General features: G+C 45.3%; 1 protein-coding gene across 1 annotated transcript; it reads left to right on the top strand.

The window, feature by feature from the left end:
- The first annotated feature begins 5,092 nt into the window (after window positions 1-5,092).
- On the top strand, window positions 5,093-6,864 carry LOC134888031 (proteinase-activated receptor 1-like). The gene is made up of 2 exons (XM_063913268.1): window positions 5,093-5,237; window positions 5,879-6,864. The coding sequence occupies exons 1-2, from the start codon at window positions 5,093-5,095 to the stop codon at window positions 6,862-6,864; spliced, it is 1,131 nt and encodes a 376-aa protein (XP_063769338.1).
- Window positions 6,865-24,295: the final 17,431 nt, after the last annotated feature.

The following is a 24,295-nucleotide window of genomic DNA, read 5'->3' as shown; positions in this document are numbered from 1 at the left end:
TGATTAAAAGAATACAAAAATATATACAAAGTTTTTAGCAGCCGTGCAAACGCTATGCCACCGCCCACTGGGAGTGTATTTTAGCTTAGCAGAAGTGTGAACGAAAGGATCGCAGAGCGTCTACAAAAATGTTTTGTGTAGTTTCAGAGTAGCTCAAAACTTACTCAGTGCTTGCGATCACTTCAGACTATTCAGTTCCGGATTTGACGTCACACACCCGCCCAGCGTTCGCCCAGCCACGCCTGCGTTTTCCCTGGCACGCCTGCTTTTTTCGGAACACTCCCTGAAAACGGTCAGTTGCCACCCAGAAACGCCCACTTCATGTCAATCACTCTGCGGCAACCAGTGCGACTGAAATGCATCGCTAGACCCTGCGTAAAACTGCATCGTTCGTTGTGCCCGTACATCGCGTGTGCGCATTGCGTCGCATACGCATGCGCAGAACTGCCATTTTTTAGCCTGATCGCTGCGCTGCGAACAAATGCAGCTAGCGATCAACTTGGAACGACCACCAGAGAACACAGTGCAGAGAGAATGTTCTTTACCTCACATCACGGTCTCACGTGAAGGAACATAAAGCACAGTGACAGAGGAGAGACAGCCTGTGCGGACGGAGTTGCCGGCTGTTGGTGTGTGTGTGTCTGTGTGCGCGCATGGAAGGGGGGAGAATACCTCCGCTGCGTGCGCTTCTGGTAGGGAGGGAGGGAGGGAGGAAGTGACGGGAGAAGTGTGAACTGACCGAAGACAAGCCCCAAGCCGGCGCCGCTGCGCTGTCATACTGCTAACGGGTGCAGCGGCAGCAGACAGCAACAGCAGAGTAGCAGAGCAGGGAGAGCGCCTCTCCTGCACAGCGCCTCCCTGCTTTGCAGACTCTGCTGAGCGGGTAGCGCCGGGCCTGGGCTGGTACTTTATCTCCAGCGACTTTATCTCCATCCAAGGTTTAGTAAATAGACCCCTTAGTACATAGACCCCTCAGCCTGCTGCATACACATCTCTTTAGCTGCTGAGTCGCTCATTCAGAGAGGAAGTGAACACAGACATTTCCTCTCTGAGTGCCATGAGGTTGCTGTGGCGTTGCCTGGCTGATGTCTGGATCATTTCAGACAGTGATCTGAGGAGCCACATTTGCTGAAAACTTTCTGCCCTTCACTGCTGCCCCCCAACATCCATCACCTGGAGCACAACCCCCTTAGGACACCCATATTTTCTCCCTAGCATACAGTACTATGACCACTGGCATTAAGGCTGGTGTTACATTGGGATTGGGACATCTAAAAAATAGAAAATGTCTCTTTAGTGCGCTCTGATTGCTGCCTTTGAACTTGGTGCTGAATTTTGGGATTTCCCAAGGGTGTCGTACGGTATGCCGGCGGTCGGGCTCCCGGCGCCCAGCATACCGGCGCCGGGAGCCCGACCGCCAGCATACCGACAGCGTGGCGAGCGCAAAGGAGCCCCTTGCGGGCTCGCTGCGCTCGCCACGCTGCGCTCGCCACGCTGCGGGCACGGTGGCGCGCTACGCGCGCCACACTATTTTATTCTCCCTCCAGGGGGGTCGTGGACCCCCACGAGGGAGAATAGTTGTCGGTATGCCGGGTGTCGGGATTCCGGCGCCGGTATACTGTGCGCCGGGATCCCGACATTCGGCATACAGATGACCACCCTTTCCCAATGCCCTGAAATTACAAAGTGCAAGAACTTTTGGCACAAAGCTCAAAATGGTGCTTCCAGGTCCAGATATACCACTATTTGTTAATCACATACATGAAAAAACATTGGAATTTTATACTTATACATTTTCTTTCATCCAGTGATTCTCAGAGAGCAGATAACGTGTAGTCCACAGATATAGATAGATAGATATCCCCTGTTCCAATTAGATCACATGGGTCCTCATAATATGTAGAAAATAGAATGGAAATGTACATATTATAATATTATTATTATTATTATTATTATATTTTATTTATAGGGCGCCACAAGTGTTTTGCAGCGCCGTACAAAGGACAGTACAGGGAGACAAAACTTAGCATTACAGTAAATAAATAACAAACATAGAGTACAGGTAACAAAGAGCACCACAATTCTCAAAACATAATACAGCTTAGATGTAAGTAGCGGGGGAGTAGTCACCGCACTACTTGGGGCTGGCGGCCATAGATAGAGATGAGCCTTTACCAGCAGGAGAAAAAGCAATTTAAATACAATTTAATACTCCATTCACACAAAAATTACATAAAATTCACACGCATTGTTATGAAACTTTTAAAAACAAATTTAGCACAATATATATGGATATGACAATCTTTCTTTTGTATATGAAAGATCCACACTTCCTATTATCATGCTATGCCAGCACACATGGAATTAAGGCAGTGTCCCAAGAGTAAATGGAGGCTCTAATTACCAGATGGCTTGAGAACTGGCAACGGACAGTTCTCAAGCAGATTGTATCTCGGTGGAATCCTGTGCCCTCCCGGGTAAGGCACCACAGACTAGGCAAACACTCTAGCACTTTGGGATTGGAACATACTTGTCTACTCTCCCGAAAATCGTATGGCACTCCTGGCCCCCCTGGGAAGTGGACAAGTCTCCCGCATGCCGCTCACCCCCGGCCGCACCTCACTGCTCACCGCATCCCCCCTCTCACCGTGGCAACCCATCACACAGAAGGGGGCGATGATGTGATTCGTGCATTACATCATCATAGCCCCGCCCCTGCTTTACAATGCCGGTAATGTGGGCATTATAAAGCAGGGGCGGGGCTATGATGATATGATCATGTCACCACACTCCCTCCTATGTGACCTGGCTGCTCCCAAAATGTAGGCAAGTATGGATTGGAAGTGTATATTGTCCCGGGAAAGATCCATGAGACTAACTAAAAGTATATATATATATATATATATATATATATATATATATATCCACAGTATATACTGTATACAGTACATGAAATTTAAGAAATAAAAATAATGAAAAGATGTAACTATATATAAACAGAGAAAAAAGTTTTTTCCTTTTACTGTACATTTTAGGAATAAGAAAATACCTATAGGTTTTGAGTAACCTCAATACCTATAGGTATGTCTGTAGCACCTTACAAAGTACATAAACAAAATGAAAAGAGTCACAGTATATAACATTGCATAACATGGATAAGGTTTATAAATGTTGCTGCATAAGCATGAGAATTTGAGTTGGGTTCTGAATGGGAAGGTGAGCCAGTGCAGGGCTTGCTGGAAGTGGGAGGCAGATGTAATACATTTAGAGAAGATGAACCTGTGGCAGTATTGAGGAGAGATTGCAGTAGATACAGATCGGAGGCAGGGAGGCCAGATAAGAAGAGGTTGCAGTAGTCCAATCTGGAGATGATCAGAGAGTGGAAGAGGGTCTTCGTTACCACCAGGGTGAGAAAGGTTCTGATCCTGGAAATGTTTCTGAGATGGAAATGCCAGGACTATGAGAAATACTGAATGTGTAGTTTGAAGGAGAGGGAGGCAAAGAATAACTCCAAGACAGTGCACTAGTAGGTTAGAGTAGATGGTGGTGTTGTCAATAGATAATGAAATTGAGGGATCAGCTCAGTCTTAGCCATGTTAAGTTTAAAAGAGTCTTGAGATCCAGGATGAAATAGCAGAGAGACAGTTAGAGATACAAGTGCTGAAACAGGGGGAGAGGACAAGAGAAGGAGAGGTAGATCTGAGTGTAATCAGCATATTGATATTGGAGGCCAAAAGAGTGGATGTGCTCACCTAGAGAGGATGTATGTATAGATAACAGGAGAGGTCCCAGAACAGAACCTTGCGAGACACCTACCAGTGGGGCAGGGGGGAATGGAGATATGAGAGGAGACAGAGAATGAACGATCAGAGAGATACACAGCCAGGAGAGAGCAGTATCACACAGACCAAGGGAGTGTAGGATTTACAGGAGGGGAGGGTAGTCTACAGTGTCAAAAGCAACAGAGAGGTCAAGGAGAATAAGAAGAGAGTAGTGGCTCTTGGATTTGGCAGCTAGAAGGTCATTACTGACTTTCATGAGGGTAGTTTTTGTGGAGTGGAGATGACAAAAGCCAGACTGAAATGGGTCAAGCAGAGAGTAGGAAAAAAGAAAGGTGATAAGGAAGTTGTAGACAATGTGCTGTGGGAGTTTGGAGGGACGAGAAAGATGGAGTGGTAGTTTGAGAAATTGTTAGGCTCAAGGGTGGGTTCTCTGAGAATGAGAGAGACAAGAACATGCTTTAATGCAGAGGGTACAGGTCCTGAGGAGAGGGAAAAATTAAGGAGATGGGAACAGTCAATGGGAGAGAGGTGGTGGAGGTAAGAGAGGATAGGGTATATTAGGGAGGTGGAAGGCGGGGGACTGGATGAGGGCCATGACTACAGTATATCTGTAGATAATGAGGAAAAAGATTTCAGAGTTGGTAAGATGAATGGGGAGGGTTATGGGGAGTCAAATTTACATCTGAAGTCGATGGCAAAGTCAAGGGCAGAGAGTGAGGAGGGCAAGGATGTGTCAGGGAGGGGTTTCAAAGTGTCAAAGAGATAATGGGGGCTGGAGACTGGGAGTACAGTAGATAAACTTCTTGAAATATGACTGTTTACAGAAATAGAGGACAGCACTGTAGAATAGGGGCACACATGTGAAATAGAGGAAGTCTGTATGGCAACATGATTTCCTCCACTGTCACTTGGCGGTTTTTCAATACTTTTGTAGATCTCTGGTGCATTTGGAATGAAATGCACTAAACTTTTCAGCCCTGTCACTTCTGAATGTCAGCGACCAGCCATGGTTCTGCCTATCACATCCAAATGAGGAAGATGCAAAAGCATGAAGAGGGAGGTGGTATGTTGCAAGAGGAAAATGGGTGGTCATGGCAGATATGAATAGGAGTAGGAAGTACAGATAGAATAGTGGACAAAAGGAGATACACAGGCAAAAGGGTGAAAGAAATACAAAAAGGAGAAAAAGATGCACCCACACAATGGCGGTGGGGCAGAGGTAAACATGGTGAGTGGATGGGCAGAGTTACACATGGGTATGAAGGAGGGGCAGATTCACATATGGAGAGATGCTTAACATTTAGGGGAAAATGGAATCTGGGATAGAAGAGGAGGCGGAAAGTCAAGGCAGCTGGATGGGCGAACTGCCCAACTTTGAGCCAATGGATCCAACTTCCAATGAGGGAATAGGAGAACAGGGGAACCATATGTGGGGACTGGGACACTACACACCAGGTACCTCCTGAAAGAGAGGTCATCCATGAGAAAGGCCACATGAGCTTGCACCCATGACAGAGGGGCCCTCATGAGCTTATTCTTCTTAATCAGGTATTGCCAGTACCAATGACCCCAAAACTATTTAAAGGAATCAGGTTAACAATTCAGAGGTAATATTTTCTAATATATTATATGTGCAATATGCACAATTAGGAGAGTGTGAGCATAAGGAAGTTAATAAGTTGTTAAGCAGTTGATTTAAGAGGATGTAAGAGGATTTGGGGGTTCATAAAGAACTTATTTATTTCTTTGCTCTACAGTAGGGATAGGATGCAATTTTACATAGAGGGCAAGATGGTTAGATTGCTGACGTTTTAAACGAAGAACAAGGGGATGGTGAAGATTAAAGGAAATCACAACATAGCATAGATTGGGAACAGGGCTTAATAAAGAGAACTGGGGGAATTTATACAAAAATTATATTTATACAAACATTAGAAAAATGAAGTTACAATAGAAAAGTGACTCTGGTGATGATCAATAAAAAAAGATTCCAAGCAAAACAATCTGTTTCAATTGTATATAATGATTAAATCTCATTTTATCCCATCATAAAACTTACCTTTAAATAAATGTCTAACAATTTGTTTCTTCTGTAGATCGAATTCTCGCCTTTGACAAAAAAACAGATGATGCCACATTTTACCTCTCTAGTCAATGGTTGACTAAGTTTGTACCATCGGTGTACACCTTGGTATTCATTGTGGCTCTACCTTTGAATGTATTGGCAATCATCATATTCCTGTTCAAGATACACATCAAGAAGCCAGCGGTGGTATATATGCTGAACCTGGCAGCTGCCGATGTACTCTTTGTTATTCTGCTGCCTTTCAACATCGCTTATCGATTCTCCGGGAACAACTGGCTCATTGGGGAGGGAATGTGCCGATTTGTCACTGCTGCCTTTTACTGCAACATGTACTGCTCCATCCTGCTTATGACCAGTATGAGCATGGACAGGTTCCTGGCTGTGGTTTATCCAATGCAGTCTCTTACCTGGCGCACAATGAACCGAGCCTGGCTGGTCTGTCTCTTCATCTGGATAATATCCATAGCCAGCACCGTGCCGCTTCTAATCAGTGAGCAAACTCAATACATCGACTCACTAGACATCACCACCTGCCATGATGTGCTGGACCACAAACAACAACAAAACTTCTATCTGTATTACTTCATTATCTTTTCTTTAATCTTCTTCTTCTTACCTTTAGTCATCACAATCATCTGTTACATTGGGATCATACGAACATTGAGCTCCAGAAATATTGTAAATTCTAACAAAAAGACAAGAGCTGTGGTCTTAGCCATTATAATGCTTTCTGTGTTCGTTATTTGTTTTGGCCCAACAAATGTCATCTTTTTAATGCATTATATGCATTTCACTGTTGGCTATGATGGGTCCCTATACTTTGCCTACATCCTGTGTGCCTGTGTTAGCAGTATCAGTTCCTGCCTCGATCCTCTTATGTTTTGCTATGCATCGTCAAAGTGTCGGTTGTATGCCTACAGTTTGTTGTTCTGTAAGAAAACTGAGGAACTGCGGACAAAACAAAAAGAATTATCTACAGAAAGTAGTACTTTGTAACAGAAGTAGAAACTTACTTTGCTATCCAGTTTTAACTAACAATGTTTGGTGTGATTGTATGGCTTGTGGATTTAATGTTGCCATATAAATGTTTACAACTTCCATTTGCCTTCAACACACATTTATTTTCACTATCACTTATTTAACTGTTGGTTGAATACTCTTAGTATTCCTCACTTACTTGAACTCTTCCAATATACTGTAAAAAGGCACATGTACACATCAGCTGACAGCAACAATTTCCCAGAATCATGACCAGTAAAAAGTTTCAATCAACATTAGCTGCTGTGGCCTGCTTGAAAAGAATGACCGTTGGTTATGGGATTTTCTTAGTGTTCAAATAAATTAGTGGTGGACAAAAACAGCAAGGAGCCCTGTGTAGGGATAGTTTTTCAACTCCACTATTCCACTTGACACTATTAAACGTTTTAACCCAAAGGTTCTCAACACCTATCCTTAATTCATACTTGCCTACTCTCCCTGAATGAGAGGCTCCTGTCCTGGCCCCCGCGGAAAGGTAGGCATGTCTCCTGGAGCTGACCTCATCCCCCTTCCCCTGCAGCCTTCTGCAACCCCCCTTTCTTCAGCCATCCTTGAAAGTGGGCTATTTGGGGAGACCAATGAAGTGATTCAGGCTGAATTGCGTCATCGTAGCCCCACCCCCAGCTATATAATGCCGGTAACCTGGGCATTGAAAAGCAGGGGGCCGGACCACAATGTTGCAATCACGCCCTCAACCGACCATCCATACGGCACGCCCGCTGATGTACCATCTAACTGCCTCTTCCTGCACAGGGCAGCAGGAAAGTTGGTAAGTATGCCTTAACTACCACAAAATGGTCATGTTTTCAGGATGTCTATAAAAATGCACAGGTGAGTTAATCTGTTTATCTGGGTCAGTAAGTATCCCACCTGTTCCCACAGACAGAAGGACCGAACTCCTGGAGACATCACTTTCTGTTGTTACTTGAAGATTGTAGTCCATTTCTTTTTTCACGGTTTTCAACATTCTGGGTACAAAAAAATGGTCCTGTCCTTGGGATGCTATGACATGCATACTTTCATGTGACATGTGACTTTTTAGGCTGGAAATCTTGCCAATGGTCGGGACGAATTCCCTTTGTCTCAGAACAACCTAGATTGCCCATACAGACTGTTCAATTTAATGAATGATGGAATGATATCTGGTTCCATCCTTCATTTAACTGCACCACCTTGCACGCAATATCTTCTGGTTGGCCATGCTGCATAGCCAACCAAAATATATTGCTTGAGACTTGTGGGAGCATGCAATTGTGCCTACAAACTGCATGATATGCACAATTTGTTGTTCTAACATGACAAATCATGCCAATATCGTGCAGTTGTGTACCCGTGCTAAGGGTTTTTCTTTTTAAATGGCTGACTGAGCATACCTATTTGATGCTGTTAGTATTTCGATGTGAATAGCAGAGAATAGGCTTACAGTTCCATTTTGGAATTTTTACATGAAATGTAAACATTTCATAATAATGTCAAAGTAGTGTAAGGGCTTTATCATACGAGTATTTAGAAAAATGATCTCATATGGTGCCCCTGATGCAACACACAATGAGCAAACTGCTTAGAATATTAGTGATTCCAGTAGTTCCAATGAATCTACGTACTAGAGCAAAAATTATGCACTTTCCATTTTCCATCTTATAGGATTGAACCACAGTCTCTACAATTCTCATCGGAACAATGATCCATATACCTGACAGATATTCAGAGCAGTTTGCCTGTATGCATTCCATTTGGAACACGGTCACCCTGGGGGAAGATAAATCAAACCTTGGAGAAAGATAAAGTAGAGAGAGAGATTAAATAGCAACCAACCTACTCCTAAAGTATATGAATAAATCACAGATCCTTTTTTGTTGTTCTTTGTTTAATAGAGTTGCACTGTTAATGGTCTTTTTTTTACAGTATTAAGAACATGACATACAGAACCTTTTTTATTAATTTCATTTTGAGTCAGTGGCACTCATAAAGAGGAGAAGATGCTATTGATCAAAATGCCTGATATGTAACATAATGGGGACATTGTATGATAACTAGCAATAGTATGTGAAATGTGGTCAGGGAGTATAGTTGGAAAGTAGGAGCTGTAAGTTATCCTAGAAGATAATTTGTGTTGGAAACATGAGGAAGAGAAAAGATAGATGTTATCCCTGGGTGGCACACTTATTTAAAATATAACCTTTAATATATTTTTTAAAATGTAACAAGAAAAGTGAAATATTGTTAAAATGTGGCCAAGGTCAATGTATTTCGAGAAATTGAATAGGCATTTCAATTATAAAAATTGCCATACACAACTCATGCTTAATCCGACTTCTTAAAAAGATATAACAACATGATTCCAAAAGCATTCACATTGGGTATTACAAATAAAAAAAGACTAGGACTTCTTAAAACACACAAACCAAACATTCCAAAGGTATATCTCCTTCCCAAAATTCATACAAAAAATATAAAATTCCACCAAGTAGACCAATAGTCTCTGGTGTAGGAAAGTTATCTGAAAAGCAAGTATATTTGTAGATCTGTACTGTTATTAACATGTATTTTTCTACCTTCTTACACCAAAGACACTGTAAACCTACAGGTACTTACTAAATTAGAAAAGATGAATGTTAATCCTGGAGTATGGTTGGGTTCTTGTGACGTAGAAAGCCTCCTCACAATTATCAGTCATCATGATTACATAGACACAGCCAAACAAGTTCTGGATATGGAGGTCCAAAGTGAATTTAACAAACTTATTACTGCACTTTTGAAATTTATATTAACCAAAAATGTCTTCACATACAATGAACGGTTCTACCTCCAGGTTGGAGGGACATTGTGGAGATGTCATGTGCCCCCCATGTATGCCAGACTCTACATGGTGTGGTGGGAGAAGGAATTCGACTTCTAAAAATTCTGTGAACCATACACAGATTATATACTGCTTTATTTACTATACATAGATGATATTGTTATGATTTTGGAGAGAAGAAATAGTTAGAATTCATGCTATTATTACATACCAATAATCTGGACCTCAAATGAATTCATTAAGGAGATTAACTTGCTCGGTCTAACAATCAAGATTGAAGATGATGCACTTATATCTACAGATATATTTAGAAAATCCACAGCCACCGATAGCCTTTTACATGCCACTATCTCTCACTTGCTTGCTACTAAAGGAATTCCAAGTGGAAAAGAAACAAATATGTGACAGACTTAACATTTGAGGATAGAGTAACTGTACCATAAAATATGCAATAAAAGACACATATTCTAGGAACACTTTTCTTGTGCCGAAAGCTAAACACAAAGGTGAAGAATCATTAAGATATAATGATACCATCAATGAAAACTGGAGAGAAATTTAGTGTATACTGTATTAAACAAACACTGGGCAGTTGTTCAAACAGATTCTGATTTGGCTAGTATATTACCACCACAGGTAAATTGCACCAGCCAATCCACTCCTAACTGTCATTTTTCAAACCCAGCCTGTGACTTGGAAGTTAGGAGCTGACTGGCTGGTACAATTTATCACTCACAGTGAAATTTATCACTCATTGATAAATAAGGGCAATCATTTTTAAAATAAATCCACTCACTACTGATAGCTGCCTCACCTCTGCTCTCTCCCTGACAGCAGAAAAAAGCTTAGCCATTATATGCATGGCATGCCAAATTGAGCAAAATAGAAAAAGTGTATGTGGACACATCTGTATGACTGGATACTCTCAGGGGGTTCTGCAGAGCAGTGTTACAAGAATGTCTGTTCAGTATAACATTTTTTACTGGCAAGTAGAAGTGCGCCTAGTTTTCAGAGTACCGAGCCCACCCAAACTTCCTGGATTTGAGGGGATCTGGGCTGGGACTCTGATCTCCTGGCCTGCCTCAGATACCCAAACAAGGCAAACGTCATCTTCCTGCTGTCGGATCTGGCGGGTTTTGGATTCGGGCTCCAAATTTCAAAGTCCCATTGAAATCAATGGGCTAACCACTGATTGGCTGAGAGATCAGCTCTCAGCCAATCAGCGGTCAGCCCATTATTTCTCCCAGTAGTCAATTGGCGCCTGCAGAGCTAGTCTTCTCCTTTAGCAGCGCATTTGAATGGGCAAATTAGGTCTGCCCAGACCACGATGCCCCCTGGTCGTATGAGGTAACAAGGCACCAACCAAGACTGAGAGAGAATAAGGGGAAAAACTAGCTAAGGCTAATGAGACTACAAATGAGAGAATGTATAGAGAATACAACAAACAAATTAGGTGCGGCACTACCAACAGAACCCAAACAGGAAAACTAAGGCAAGCGGTCGACCCGCAGAATATGATAACCGGGACAACCGGGATACTGAAGAGTTCCAAATTCAGGCTTATTCCACTGGAAGCAAATCTGGATTCAAGCTGGACACGATCCGAACTGATGCAGGGAACTGGAACACCAGGAATTACAGGCAGGAACCAGGAACTACCAGAGGCTGGCTGACTGGCTTGCTGAAAGCTATCAACGGCAGGGCTGCATTGTTCTGACTCCCATAAAAAGGCCCAGAGGACCAATTATGGGAGACCCAGGCAGCCCAAATTATGCCAGCTGTAATCTGGCACGCTGATCAGAGTGCCCCGGCTGCTTAGTAACAGCTGGGAATGAGAGCGGCCGTCTGGCGTCTCTGGTTGCCAGGCAACAGGCCAGTACGCTCGGTGGCGGAAGTGACGAGCCGGCCCATTGCCCATTGGCGTCCCACCATCACCATGGCAGCTAACTGTACCCACCCTTGAGGAGGTGTTAAGCAACCCCTATATCCGGGTTTATGAGGAAACTCCTAAAACAAAAACTTTTTTGAGCTTAGGGGCACGCAGATCCTTATCCAGGACCCAAGATCTCTCTTCCGGCCCATTCCCCTTCCAATGGACCAAGAAATAGAGCAGACCACAGGAAAACTTTGAGTCCAAAACTTTCTCTACCAAGAATTCCTGTTGACCCTGAACATTCATAGGAGATCTACCCCTGATGACTTTCCGAGGGAATTTCCTGGAAATGACAAACGGCTTGAGCAAAGAGCAATGAAAGATGTTGGGTATCTTTAGAGATCTGGGAAACTGTAGCTGAAAGGCAACTGGGTTGATCTGCTTGATAATCAAGAATGGTCCGATGAACCTGGGTCCTAACTTGGCTGATGGTTGCCGGAGTTTTATGTTACGGGTTGACAACCACACCCTGACTCCCACCTAGGTGCAAAGACAACGGAACTTGTCCGAATTTTTCCCCCCCCGGAAAGCAGCTCTCTTAAGGGCAATGTGCACCTTTCTCCAAACAGCTCTGAAGCGGGAAGTCAAAGGCAAGGACGAAGATGGATTATTGGGAGTAAATGAATTGGCTCTGGGATGATAGCCAATGACTGAAAAGAACGCATTCCAGCCACAGTCGTTCGACCATCAGCGAAACTCTGTACTTCAGCGTGATTTTTACCCTGTCTGAATGCACGTAAATGGCTTTCTGCAGACGCTTCTCTGTCTGGGTCGTCATACAATAGACCTAAAGACTTAAAAAAGGTATCTACAGTGAGTAAGGCTGGGTCATCTGAACAAAGATCAAAGGCCCATGTTTGTGGATCCCCCTGTAGTAAAGACATCACTATGTCTACTCGCTGAGACTCTGAACCTGAGGATCGAGGCCTTAACCGAAAGTAAAGCTTACAACTTTCCCGGTGTCAAGAATCGGCATTCAGTGGCATCTCACTTACCAGCGCACTGGTGTGCAGGCCTCCGGAGGTCACGGCCCCAGTTTGCAGCTGCATGAATGCTCTGTCCGCGGGCGCGGTGCCCATTGTCTTCGTGTACACCTGAAGTCCATCTAGTGTGTACCCACCATCTGTGCAGCATGGGCGCTGCCATGACACTTGCGGTCAGCAGACCTGTAAACACCCAATCCTGCACTGTGTCTGCACACATGATTCAAGCATCCAATGCCTGCTGACCAAGGGGTATAAATCCAGAACATCGGCTCAGTCTCATCGCCTTGAACAACGCGTCACATCCAGTGTACAACGTCTCCTGGCTCCAGTCTTCTGTCTCCAGTGATTTCCTTGCTCCAGTGTCTCTGTGGAACTACAGGCTCTAGCCATCCAGCTCTGCTACAACTCCTTCCACAGTCAGCTTCCACCTCTGCATGCAGTAAGAGACTCTCTCCAGGTGCTACTTACCATTCTCACCTGTGTGTGGTTTATCTGCGTTCAGCACTGTGCTATTCCATCTGGCTCTTAAAACAACCAGCTTGCAATTTACAAACTGTCTCCTGCTTTGGCCTTGCTTGGCTTTTTTGGACTTGTGCATATATATATATACTGTGTGAATCTACTGCTGTTGGTTTCCAGACCAATTACCGGAGTCACTATTGCCTGTGTTTACTGTCATCAGTTGCATTATCGTCATCTGCATATTTGATCCTGTTACCATTGACTTCCAAGTCAACCATCGATGTTTGCCATCGGCTTCCAGGCTGGTCATCACTGTTGTTCATTTAACTGGTTTACAGATTATCACCTGTGACTGTTGTTATACCTCTGTCAGCTTCTTTTCTCAAACCATCTGTATTGTTATTGTGCTTCAGAGACTGTCATACCTCTGTGTGCTAAATAAATATAATTTCGCACATGCGCAGGAATCTTCTACAGCCTCCTCGTTTCCTCCACCGCACCACCACTGACCCACTAGTGCCCCCTCCGGGAACAGACACAGTTACAGACCTGACACCCGTAAGTTAAAAAAGTATTTTCAGTTGCCCGAAAAGCAGTCAAGGAGGTTCATCTTAGGTTCAGGAGAAGCACTCGGAGAAGTTTGTAGGAGATCCTCCTGAGACCTAACCCGTAAGGTAAGATCCTGCACCATTTGAGTAAGGTTCTGGATCTTACTAGCAAGAATTTGGCTTGGATTCTGACCTTGCGCAGAGGGATTCATGGAAAAAACTCAAGGTCATCCTGTTTTTGGGCCGGTGATAATGTTATGAACCGAGTACCTGGAACTCTGGAGATCAGGTGGCAACTGGGGCATTCCTGGTACTGACGTGTAAACTGCAGCTGGGGATGGAAAATAGCAGCAACACCAACACTACCCCTTGACTCTGTTTTTTCTCCCAGTAGTCAATTGGCGCCTGCAGAGCTAGTCTTCTCCTTTAGCAGCTGCGTTTGGATGGTCCTCCCAAACTCCGATGCCCCCAGGACTTACGAGGTAACAAGGCACCAACCGAGACTAAGAGAGAATAAGGGGGAAAACTAGCTAAGGCTAATAAGACTACAAATGAGAGAATGTATAGAGAATACAACAAACAAATTATGTGCGGTGCTGCCTCCAGTACCCAAACACGAAAACTAAAGCAAGCGGTCGACCCTCAGAATATGACATTGTCGCTACTTAAGAAGAATAATCAAAGTATTGCGGCCTAGCCGCATAATGCGACCCCGTCGCGAATAAGTGAAAGAGCTGTGCGGAAACCACCGCAGAAATAACACAAGCAAAGATAATAAAGATGCGGCCTCTGTCGCAAGGTGGGGCAGAGCCGCTAACTCACGATGCCACAAGGGATGAATACAGGGACAACCGCGATACTGAAGAGTTCCAAATTCAGGTTTATTTCACTGGAAGCAGATCTAGATTCAAGCTGGACACGATTCGAACTGATACAGGGAACTGGAACACCAGGAATTACAGGCAGGAAACAGAGGCTGGCTGACTGGCTTGCAGGACCTGCAATGTAGCCAGCACTGTATGCAACCTGCACTGTATCTGACCCGCACTGTGTGTCCTGGACTGTAACCTGCTTAATATTTAACTATGTGTCCCAAAGTATTCCGCACTGTACACCACACTGTATCCTGCAGGTTTGGACCGCCATATTTAAGGTTGGGGATATTTTGGAGTGCAGCTCAATAAAAAAGCTGATTGATCAGGGCTTTACATGGACACAAAGTGCCAGTCATCAGTGGCCCAGGGCCCCCAGGAGGGACTGGTCACTAATAATAGGCATGTGCTGATGGCATGTGCACTTGTGTAGGGGACTTCCACGTCTGCTGTTGCTAATTTACACATGGTTTATGGTTTCTTTTTTTTTTTTTGCTGCTGCTGCTGCTTGTTAAAAATTCTGATACTCTAGGGCGACGTGATTCAAAAAAGTTTGGGAACTACTGCCCTAGAAAAAGATTTTCCTATCAGACTGATACTTCTGCCAAAACTGTAATTTCAGTGTTATTTGCATTGTCTTGCAATGTCCTCCTCCTCCTCCAATATCCTGGGGTCTTCTTCCAATACCAGTATCCTGGCATCCAGTGGCGGATTTAGCGGGGAGCGATTAGGGCGAACGCCCCCCCTACACATACCGGCAACGGGATGGAGGCCGGGTCCCGCCGCGGTGTTGGGAACGGGGTGGAGAGCGGTGCAGCGCGGCGGGGGAAGGGGAGAGAGAGAGAGCGTCCTGACGCGCATACAGCGGCCTCTGTTCTGACCACGCCCCCTCCTTCCTGTACGCGCATCAGGACGCTCTCTCTCTCTCCCCGTCCCCCGCCGCGCTGCACCGCTCTCCACCCCGTTCCCAATACCGCAACGGGACCCGGCCTCCATCCGACTCCTCATGCTGCTGGCTGCTGCCAAAATATGAGTAGGTGTCACTGTCAGTGTATGCCATGTCTCCTCCCCTCCAAGCTAAAGTAAGTGTGTGTGTGTGTGTGTGTGTGTGTGTGCGCGCCCTCCTGTGTGTGTGCCCTCTGTGTTCCATGTCTCCCCCCTCCGCTTCTAGCTAAAGTGTATATGTCCCTGCATTATTTTGGCTCATTCAGTGTACTGTAATGTGAATTTCGGCTCATTCTACATGCTGTAATGTGAATTTCGGCTCATACATTGTGCTATAATGTGAATTTTGGCTCATTCTGCGTGCTATAACGTGAATTTTGGCTCATTCTGCGTGCTATAATGTGAATTTCGGCTCATTCTGCGTGCTATAATGTGCATTTCGGCTCATTCTGCGTACTATAATGTGCATTTCGGCTCATTCAGTGTGCTATAATCTGAATTTCGGCTCATTCAGTGTGCTATGATGTGAATTTCGGCTCATTCTGCGTGCTATAATGTGAATTTCGGCTCATTCTGCGTGCTATAATGTGAATTTCGGCTCATTCAGTGTGCTATAATGTGAATTTCAGCTCATTCAGTGTGCTATAATGTGAATTTCGGCTCATTCAGTGTGCTATAATGTGAATATCGGCTCATTCAGTGTGCTATGATGTGAATTTCGGCTCATTCTGCGTGCTATAATGTGAATTTCGGCTCATTCTGCATGCTATAATGTGAATTTCAGCTCATTCAGTGTGCTATAATGTGAATTTCAGCTCATTCAGTGTGCTATAATGTGAATTTTGGCTCATTCAGTGTGCTATGATGTGAATTTTGGCTCATTCTGCGAGCTATAATGTGAATTTCGGCTCATTCTGCGTGCTATAATGTGAATTTCGGCTCATTCAGTGTGCTATAATGTGAATTTCGGCTCATTCAGTGTGCTATAATGTGAATTTCAGCTCATTCAGTGTGCTATAATGTGAATTTCAGCTCATACAGTGTGCTATAATGTGAATTTCGGCTCATTCAGTGTGCTATAATGTGAATTTCGGATCATACTGTGTGCTACAATGTGAATTTCAGCTCATACAGTGTGCTATAATGTGAATTTCGGCTCATTCTGTGTGCTGTAGAAACAGAATTTGTCGGCAGATAAGAACCACTTGGCCCATCTAGTCTGCCCTTTTTTTTTTTTTTACATTATTTTTTATCTCTAACCTTATCTGATCCTTATTTCTTTGTAAGAATATCCTTATGTCTATCCCATGCATGTTTAAATTGCCCTACTGTCTTAGCCTCTACCACCCCTGATGGAAGGAATGGCGATTCGCCAGTCTGTATCACCAGTGCGCAGGGTTCTCTCCACTAACTGGCAACATTTTATTAGTAATGGCAACAATAGGAAATTTTAAAAGCGAACGGGAAGGGCATTACTAAGTGGGAGGGGCTATGATTAGGGGGAGGAGTCACAATTCTTAAACCGCCCCCCCTAAAAGTTAAGTCTAGATCCGCCACTGCTGGCATCCACCCAGCTTCACCTTGTGCAATATCCCAGGGTCTTCTTCCTGTTCTGCATCCCTGCATTGCTGTATCTCATAGATTCTCCTCCTTCTCCAGATGGCATTAAGGACGATATTTAATTATCATATTGCGCCCGATCTCCCACCTAAAGTAATGGTAGATCGCAGAGTGATATTCAATTAATTTTGTTTATCTCCCTGATCGTGCCCATAGAGATCAGGTTTAGCTGCGTAAAACAGTGCTAGGCGCGATCACAAAAACTGCCATTTGGGCACTCAAACGGGTTACTTTTTGTGCATTTACGCTCACCACCCCAGGGGGGGTGTGAGCTGAAATGCAGATGCCGACAGCCATCTTGCCCGAACTGAGCTACCCCCATCACTGCCCTCCCCCCCCCCCCCGCGCCGCCAGGTGACCCGGCGGCGGGGGGGCAGTGATGGGGGTAGAGAAGTTTCTTCACTCCCCGCATCACACGGCTCCATAGAAGTGCAGGCAAATATGGACGAGATCGTCCATATTGGCCTGCATGCACAGCCGACGGGGCACCAGCGATGAACGAGGGCGGGGCCGCACATCGTTCATCACTGGTGCCTCCACACTGCACGATATGAACGTTATCTCGTTCATTAATGAACGAGATCATTCATATCTTGCACTCAAATCGCCCAGTGTGTAGGGCCTATAACATGACCTATTTCATAGATTGCTCCAGTTTTTCCATTGAAGAACAAGCCGACTGATATACTGATAAAGCAGGAAATTCCCCACAGATAATCCTACAGAAAAGTCCTAACAACATGTAAGTACAGAGACAGCTCTTAAGGCCAGAGAAACTAGTGTGATTAAGAAATAGTAATCTACAATGGAAAGTACTGGTTCCCTGTATTCAGTGTATTATTCACGTGTGTATTAAATGATAAAGGGAGTATTGGAAATGTTTCCATTCACATTCGTCAAAATATTAGCAATGCAAATTAAAACGTCTTTGCATCACTTGCACATTCATTATTATCCACCAGAGGGAGTGTTTCCCTAACATTTGCCTTCTGTGAAAGTATTACTGAAATTTAGAAATTGTGTAATTCACTTTATACAGGGTTGGACTGGCTCACAGGGGCACAGAGGAAACCCCCGGAGGGCCATACTGCCTGTGGGCCCACCTCCTCCTCTAGTGATCAGATTCCAGACTCTGCACTAGAAATATACATGTTACATTATACTCATACTTGCCTACTTTTGAAAAGTAGTTTCAGGGAGATTGTAAATGTTAGCAGAATGTGTGGCACGCCATTGAGTGGGCGTGTCATGTTCCACCAAAGGGGCGTGTCTAGCTCCACCTATGGGCGTATCTATTTCCACTCAGGGGTGTGTCCTGGAAAAGTGGGCGTGGTCTCACAACTTCATATTATCAAACACTAAATATCTTTTCACACCCCCTCTGCACACACAATTAGCAGCCTTACACATAACAGCCACAGTAGTGTTCCTTACACACAGTGTCTCCAGTACAGTGCCAGATACACATGATATACCCCCCCAGCAGTGCCAGATACACATGATATACCCCCCCAGCAGTTCCATATAGATATGACATGCCCCACAGCAGTGCCAGCTACACATGACATGCCCCGCAGCAGTGCCAGCTACACATGACATGCCCCCAGCAGTGCCAGATAGACATAATATGCCCCGCAGCAGTGCCAGATACACATGATATGCCCCCCAGCAGTGCCAGATAGACATGATATGCCACCCAGCAGTGCCAGATAGACATGATATGCCCCCCAGCAGTGCCAGATAGACATGATATGCCCCCCAGCAGTGCCAGATAGACATGATATGCCCCCAGCAGTGCCAGCTACACATGACATGCCCCGCAGCAGTGCCAGCTACACATGACATGCCCCCCAGCAGTGCCAGATAGACATGACATGGCCGCCAGCAGTGCCAGATAGACATGATATGCCCCCAGCAGTGCCAGCTACACATGGCATGCCCCGCAGCAGTGCCAGCTACACATGACATGCCCCGCAGCAGTGCCAGCTACACATGACATGCCCCGCAGCAGTGCCAGATACACATGATATGCCCCCCAGCAGTGCCAGATACACATGACATGCCCCCCCAGCAGTGCCAAATACACATGACATGCCCCCCAGCAGTGCCAGATACACATGACATGCCCACCAGCAGTGCCAGATACACATGATATGCCCCCAGCAGTGCCAGATACACATGACATGCCCCCCAGAAAAGCCAGACATGCCCGCCAGAAAAGCCGCTTCCAATCAGCTACCGCTGCCCAGTGCACGGAACCCCGCGGTGGAAGACATTTACATAAAATACCATACATGTCATGATGTCGCCCGTGAAGACCCGCCCCTGGCATTGTTGGGAGGGGAACGGCGGAGAGTAGCGTCGGCCCGTTGGCGTGGGTACGGCGTACCCACGGCTAAATTCTTAAGGGTACGCCGTACCCACCCTTACCCGCCCACTTGCACTGCTAATCACAGCCCACCCCAGCCATCATGCAGTTTAAATTAATTAACTTACATTTTAATTGTAAGAATATTATATACTACCATAGGGGTGAGAGAGAGAGACCACCACTCTGCTCCTACCTCTACCTGATGCTAGTGACCGTCGATTGTTTACCTTATGCGGCCACCGCCACCCGCCCAGAAACCCGCAGTGGCCGGTATTGAAGTGACGCATGCAGGCTCCACCCCTAGCATTCAGGACTCTCATAAATGCAATCTGCGCATGCTCGAGTCCGGAATGACAAGGGGCAGGGCCAGTACCGTGACGTCATGAGGTGGGTGTCCTTTATTTAAATGCCGGCTTCTGCTCCCCACATTCCCGCCCGCTTTCACTCATTTCAAGGGGCCCGCACCGCGACGTCATGAGTAGAGATGAGCGGGTTCGGTTCCTCGGAATCCGAACCCGCCCGAACTTCAGGTTTTTTTACACGAGCGACTCGGATCTTCCCACCTTGCTCGGTTAACCCGAGCGTGCCCGAACGTCATCATCCCGCTGTCGGATTCTCGCGAGGCTCGTATTCTATCGCGAGACTCGGATTCTATATAAGGAGCCGCGCGTCGCCGCCATTTTCACACGTGCATTGAGATTGATAGGGAGAGGACGTGGCTGGCGTCCTCTCCGATTAGACTAGAGTACTAGAGAGAGACACAAATTTTGGGTAGCATATTATTAGGAGGAGTATTACTTGCTGCTGATAGTGTGACCAGTGACCACCAGTTTAATTAATCCGTTCTCTGCCTGAAAAAAAACGATACACAGTGTGACACAGTCACATACCATATCTGTGCTCAGCCCAGTGTGCTGCATCATATGTAATACTGTATATCATTATCTGACTGTGCTGAGTGCTCACTGCTCACACAGCTTAATTGTGGAGGAGACTGGGGAGCAGTTATAGCAGGAGTACATATTTTAAGTACAGTGCACACTTTTGCTGCCAGAGTGCCACTGCCAGTGTGACTGACCAGTGACCACTGACCACCAGTATTGTGATTGTCTGCTGACCACCAGTATATTGTGATTGTCTGCCTGAAAAAGTTAAACACTCGTCGTGTGGTGTTTTTATAAACGCATTCTGCAGACAGTGTCCAGCAGGTCCGTCATTACATAATATATACCTGTCCGGCTGCAGTACTAGTGTGATATATATATATTTTAATTTTATCTCATTATCATCCAGTCTATATTAGCAGCAGACACAGTACGGTAGTCCACGGCTGTAGCTACCTCTGTGTCGGCAGTCGCTCGTCCATCCATAATTGTATACCACCTACCCGTGGTTTTTTTTTTTTCTATCTTCTTGATACTAGTAGCTTACTTTAGGAGTCTGCAGTGCTGACAGACAGTGTCCAGCAGGTCCGTCATTACATAATATATACCTGTCCGGCTGCAGTACTAGTGTGATATATATATATATTTTAATTTTATCTCATTATCATCCAGTCTATATTAGCAGCAGACACAGTACGGTAGTCCACGGCTGTAGCTACCTCTGTGTCGGCAGTCGCTCGTCCATCCATAATTGTATACCACCTACCCGTGGTTTTTTTTTTTCTATCTTCTTGATACTAGTAGCTTACTTTAGGAGTCTGCAGTGCTGAGTCTGACAGACAGTGTCCAGCAGGTCCGTCATTACATAATATATACCTGTCCGGCTGCAGTACTAGTGTGATATAAATATATTTTAATTTTATCTCATTATCATCCAGTCTATATTAGCAGCAGACACAGTACGGTAGTCCACGGCTGTAGCTACCTCTGTGTCGGCAGTCGCTCGTCCATCCATAATTGTATACCACCTACCCGTGTTTTTTTTTTTTTCTATCTTCTTGATACTAGTAGCTTACTTTAGGAGTCTGCAGTGCTGAGTCTGACAGACAGTGTCCAGCAGGTCCGTCATTACATAATATATACCTGTCCGGCTGCAGTACTAGTGTGATATATATATATATTTTAATTTTATCTCATTATCATCCAGTCTATATTAGCAGCAGACACAGTACGGTAGTCCACGGCTGTAGCTACCTCTGTGTCGGCAGTCGCTCGTCATCCATAAGTATACTAGTATCCATCCATCTCCATTGTTTACCTGAGGTGCCTTTTAGTTGTGCCTATTAAAATATGGAGAACAAAAATGTTGAGGTTCCAAAAATAGGGAAAGATCAAGATCGACTTCCACCTCGTGCTGAAGCTGCTGCCACTAGTCATGGCCGAGACGATGAAATGCCAGCAACGTCGTCTGCCAAGGCCGATGCCCAATGTCATAGTACAGAGCATGTAAAATCCAAAACACCAAATATCAGTAAAAAAAGGACTCAAAAATCTAAAATAAAATTGTCGGAGGAGAAGCGTAAACTTGCCAATATGCCATTTACCACACGGAGTGGCAAGGAACGGCTGAGGCCCTGGCCTATGTTCATGGCTAGTGGTTCAGCTTCAGAGATTAATTGCTTCTTTTTTGGTGGGGGTCCAAACCAACCCGTCATTTCAGTCACAGTCGTGTGGCAGACCCTGTCACTGAAATGATGGGTTGGTTAAAGTGTGCATGTCCTGTTTATACAACATAAGGGTGGGTGGGAGGGCCCAAGGACAATTCCATCTTGCACCTCTTTTTTCTTTCATTTTTCTTTGCGTCATGTGCTGTTTGGGGAGTATTTTTTTGAAGGGCCATCCTGCGTGACACTGCAGTGCCACTCCTAGATGGGCCAGGTGTTTGTGTCGGCCACTAGGGTCGCTTATCTTACTCACACAGCTACCTCATTGCGCCTCTTTTTTTCTTTGCGTCATGTGCTGTTTGGGGAGTGTTTTTTGGAAGGGCCATCCTGCGTGACACTGCAGTGCCACTCCTAGATGGGCCAGGTGTTTGTGTCGGCCACTAGGGTCGCTTATCTTACTCACACAGCTACCTCATTGCACCTCTTTTTTTCTTTGCGTCATGTGCTGTTTGGGGAGTGTTTTGTGGAAGGGCCATCCTGCGTGACACTGCAGTGCCACTCCTAGATGGGCCAGGTGTTTGTGTCGGCCACTAGGGTCGCTTAGCTTACTCACACAGCTACCTCATTGCGCCTCTTTTTTTCTTTGCGTCATGTGCTGTTTGGGGAGTGTTTTTTGGAAGGGCCATCCTGCGTGACACTGCAGTGCCACTCCTAGATGGGCCAGGTGTTTGTGTCGGCCACTAGGGTCGCTTAGCTTAGTCATCCAGCGACCTCGGTGCAAATTTTAGGACTAAAAATAATATTGTGAGGTGTGAGGTGTTCAGAATAGACTGAAAATTAGTGGAAATTATGGTTTTTGAGGTTAATAATACTTTGGGATCAAAATGACCCCCAAATTCTATGATTTAAGCTGTTTTTTAGTGTTTTTTGAAAAAAAAACACCCGAATCCAAAACACACCCGAATCCGACAAAAAAAATTCGGTGAGGTTTTGCCAAAACGCGGTCGAACCCAAAACACGGCCGCGGAACCGAACCCAAAACCAAAACACAAAACCCGAAAAATTTCAAGTGCACATCTCTAGTCATGAGGTGATGTTCTTGACTTTATTTAATTGCCGTCCTCTTCTCCCCGCATACCCGTCCTATGTGGCTCGTTTCAATAAGATGCCGCCCTTATCGTGACGTTGTCCGTGCAGGCCTCTCCCCCAGCATTCAGGACTCGCAAAAATGCAATCTGCGCACGCGTGAGTCCGGAATGCTGGGGGCGTGGTCCGCACGGACAACGTCATTATAAGGGCTGCATGTTAGTGAAAGGAGATACCGTGGGCGGGAATGTGAGGATCCACTTCATGACGTCGCGGTTCAGGCCCCGCCCCCTGTCATTCCGGATCGCGCATGCGCAGACCGCATTTTCGGCTGTCAGCACTGAAAAACCGGGAGGACCCGGAGGTTTAGCGGGGCAGCGGGAGGGTCAAGTAAAAAACGGGAGCCGTGGGAGGGTAGGCAACCCTGATTATACTGCACAGGACTATGGTCTACTTTCTAGAGTGTATTGCTGTTGTTAATCTGGCACACTATCATGAATGCACTAGCAGTATTTACTATATATGTCTTTAAAGGGGCCCAGACCATATACACTGTAATGGTTAACAGCAATATACTATAGAAAATGCACCATAGGCATGTGCAGTATAAAGCCTCTGGTAGCTAGCCACACCCCCACTGGATGCTGGACACACCCATGTGCATGGGCCCCTACCGGTGGGCCCTTCATGCCCCAGTCCGACACTGACTTTATATGGAAAACATTAAAACAAAATAACTAAATGGTAGACACAGTATATTTCCCAGCCTGCCCGATCAGACCAAAGCTGATAGATTGGGATGGAGGGAAAGAGCCCCCAAGGCAGCTGCTGGCACTATTATCCCACCCTGTTGGTTCAACACAGTTCTCTGTATCTCAGTGGCCATATGCATTCTTACAAGGATAGAAGAAATGAAGAGAATAACAGCTGAAAAGCTTTTAGGGGCAAATTTATTATTGAATGCACTCCCCTCAAAAAATACAAATTCCTCATTGTTGCAAATAACAGTCTTCTTTTCCTGAATGAAAGGAGTCTGTGGAACCCAGACTCCAATAACAGTCTCTTCTGGTGATCAGTCGGATGTAAAGTGATCCCTTATCTGATTACTTTATTTCCGAATTTTGGCCCCCAGCACAGCTACTACTCATGCACAGATGCCTGTCTGCACATAAGCTAGCGTACATTACGCTGTCTGCGCCTACGTTATGCGCAATATAG

This window comes from Pseudophryne corroboree, chromosome 1 (genome assembly GCF_028390025.1).
Source record: "Pseudophryne corroboree isolate aPseCor3 chromosome 1, aPseCor3.hap2, whole genome shotgun sequence".
NCBI lineage: Eukaryota > Metazoa > Chordata > Amphibia > Anura > Myobatrachidae > Pseudophryne > Pseudophryne corroboree.
Note: the sequence above shows the minus strand (reverse complement) of the source record. Positions and strands in the feature narration are given on the sequence as shown.

What these genes read in the sequence shown, in the direction of transcription:
- LOC134888031 (XM_063913268.1), top strand. Translation starts at nt 5,093, where the DNA reads ATGGAATCTGGGATAGAAGAGGAGGCGGAAAGTCAAGGCAGCTGGATG. An exon ending in ACTGGGACACTACACACCAG is followed by an intron (nt 5,238 to 5,878) that starts GTACCTCCTGAA and finishes TTTCTTCTGTAG; the next exon opens with ATCGAATTCTCGCCTTTGAC.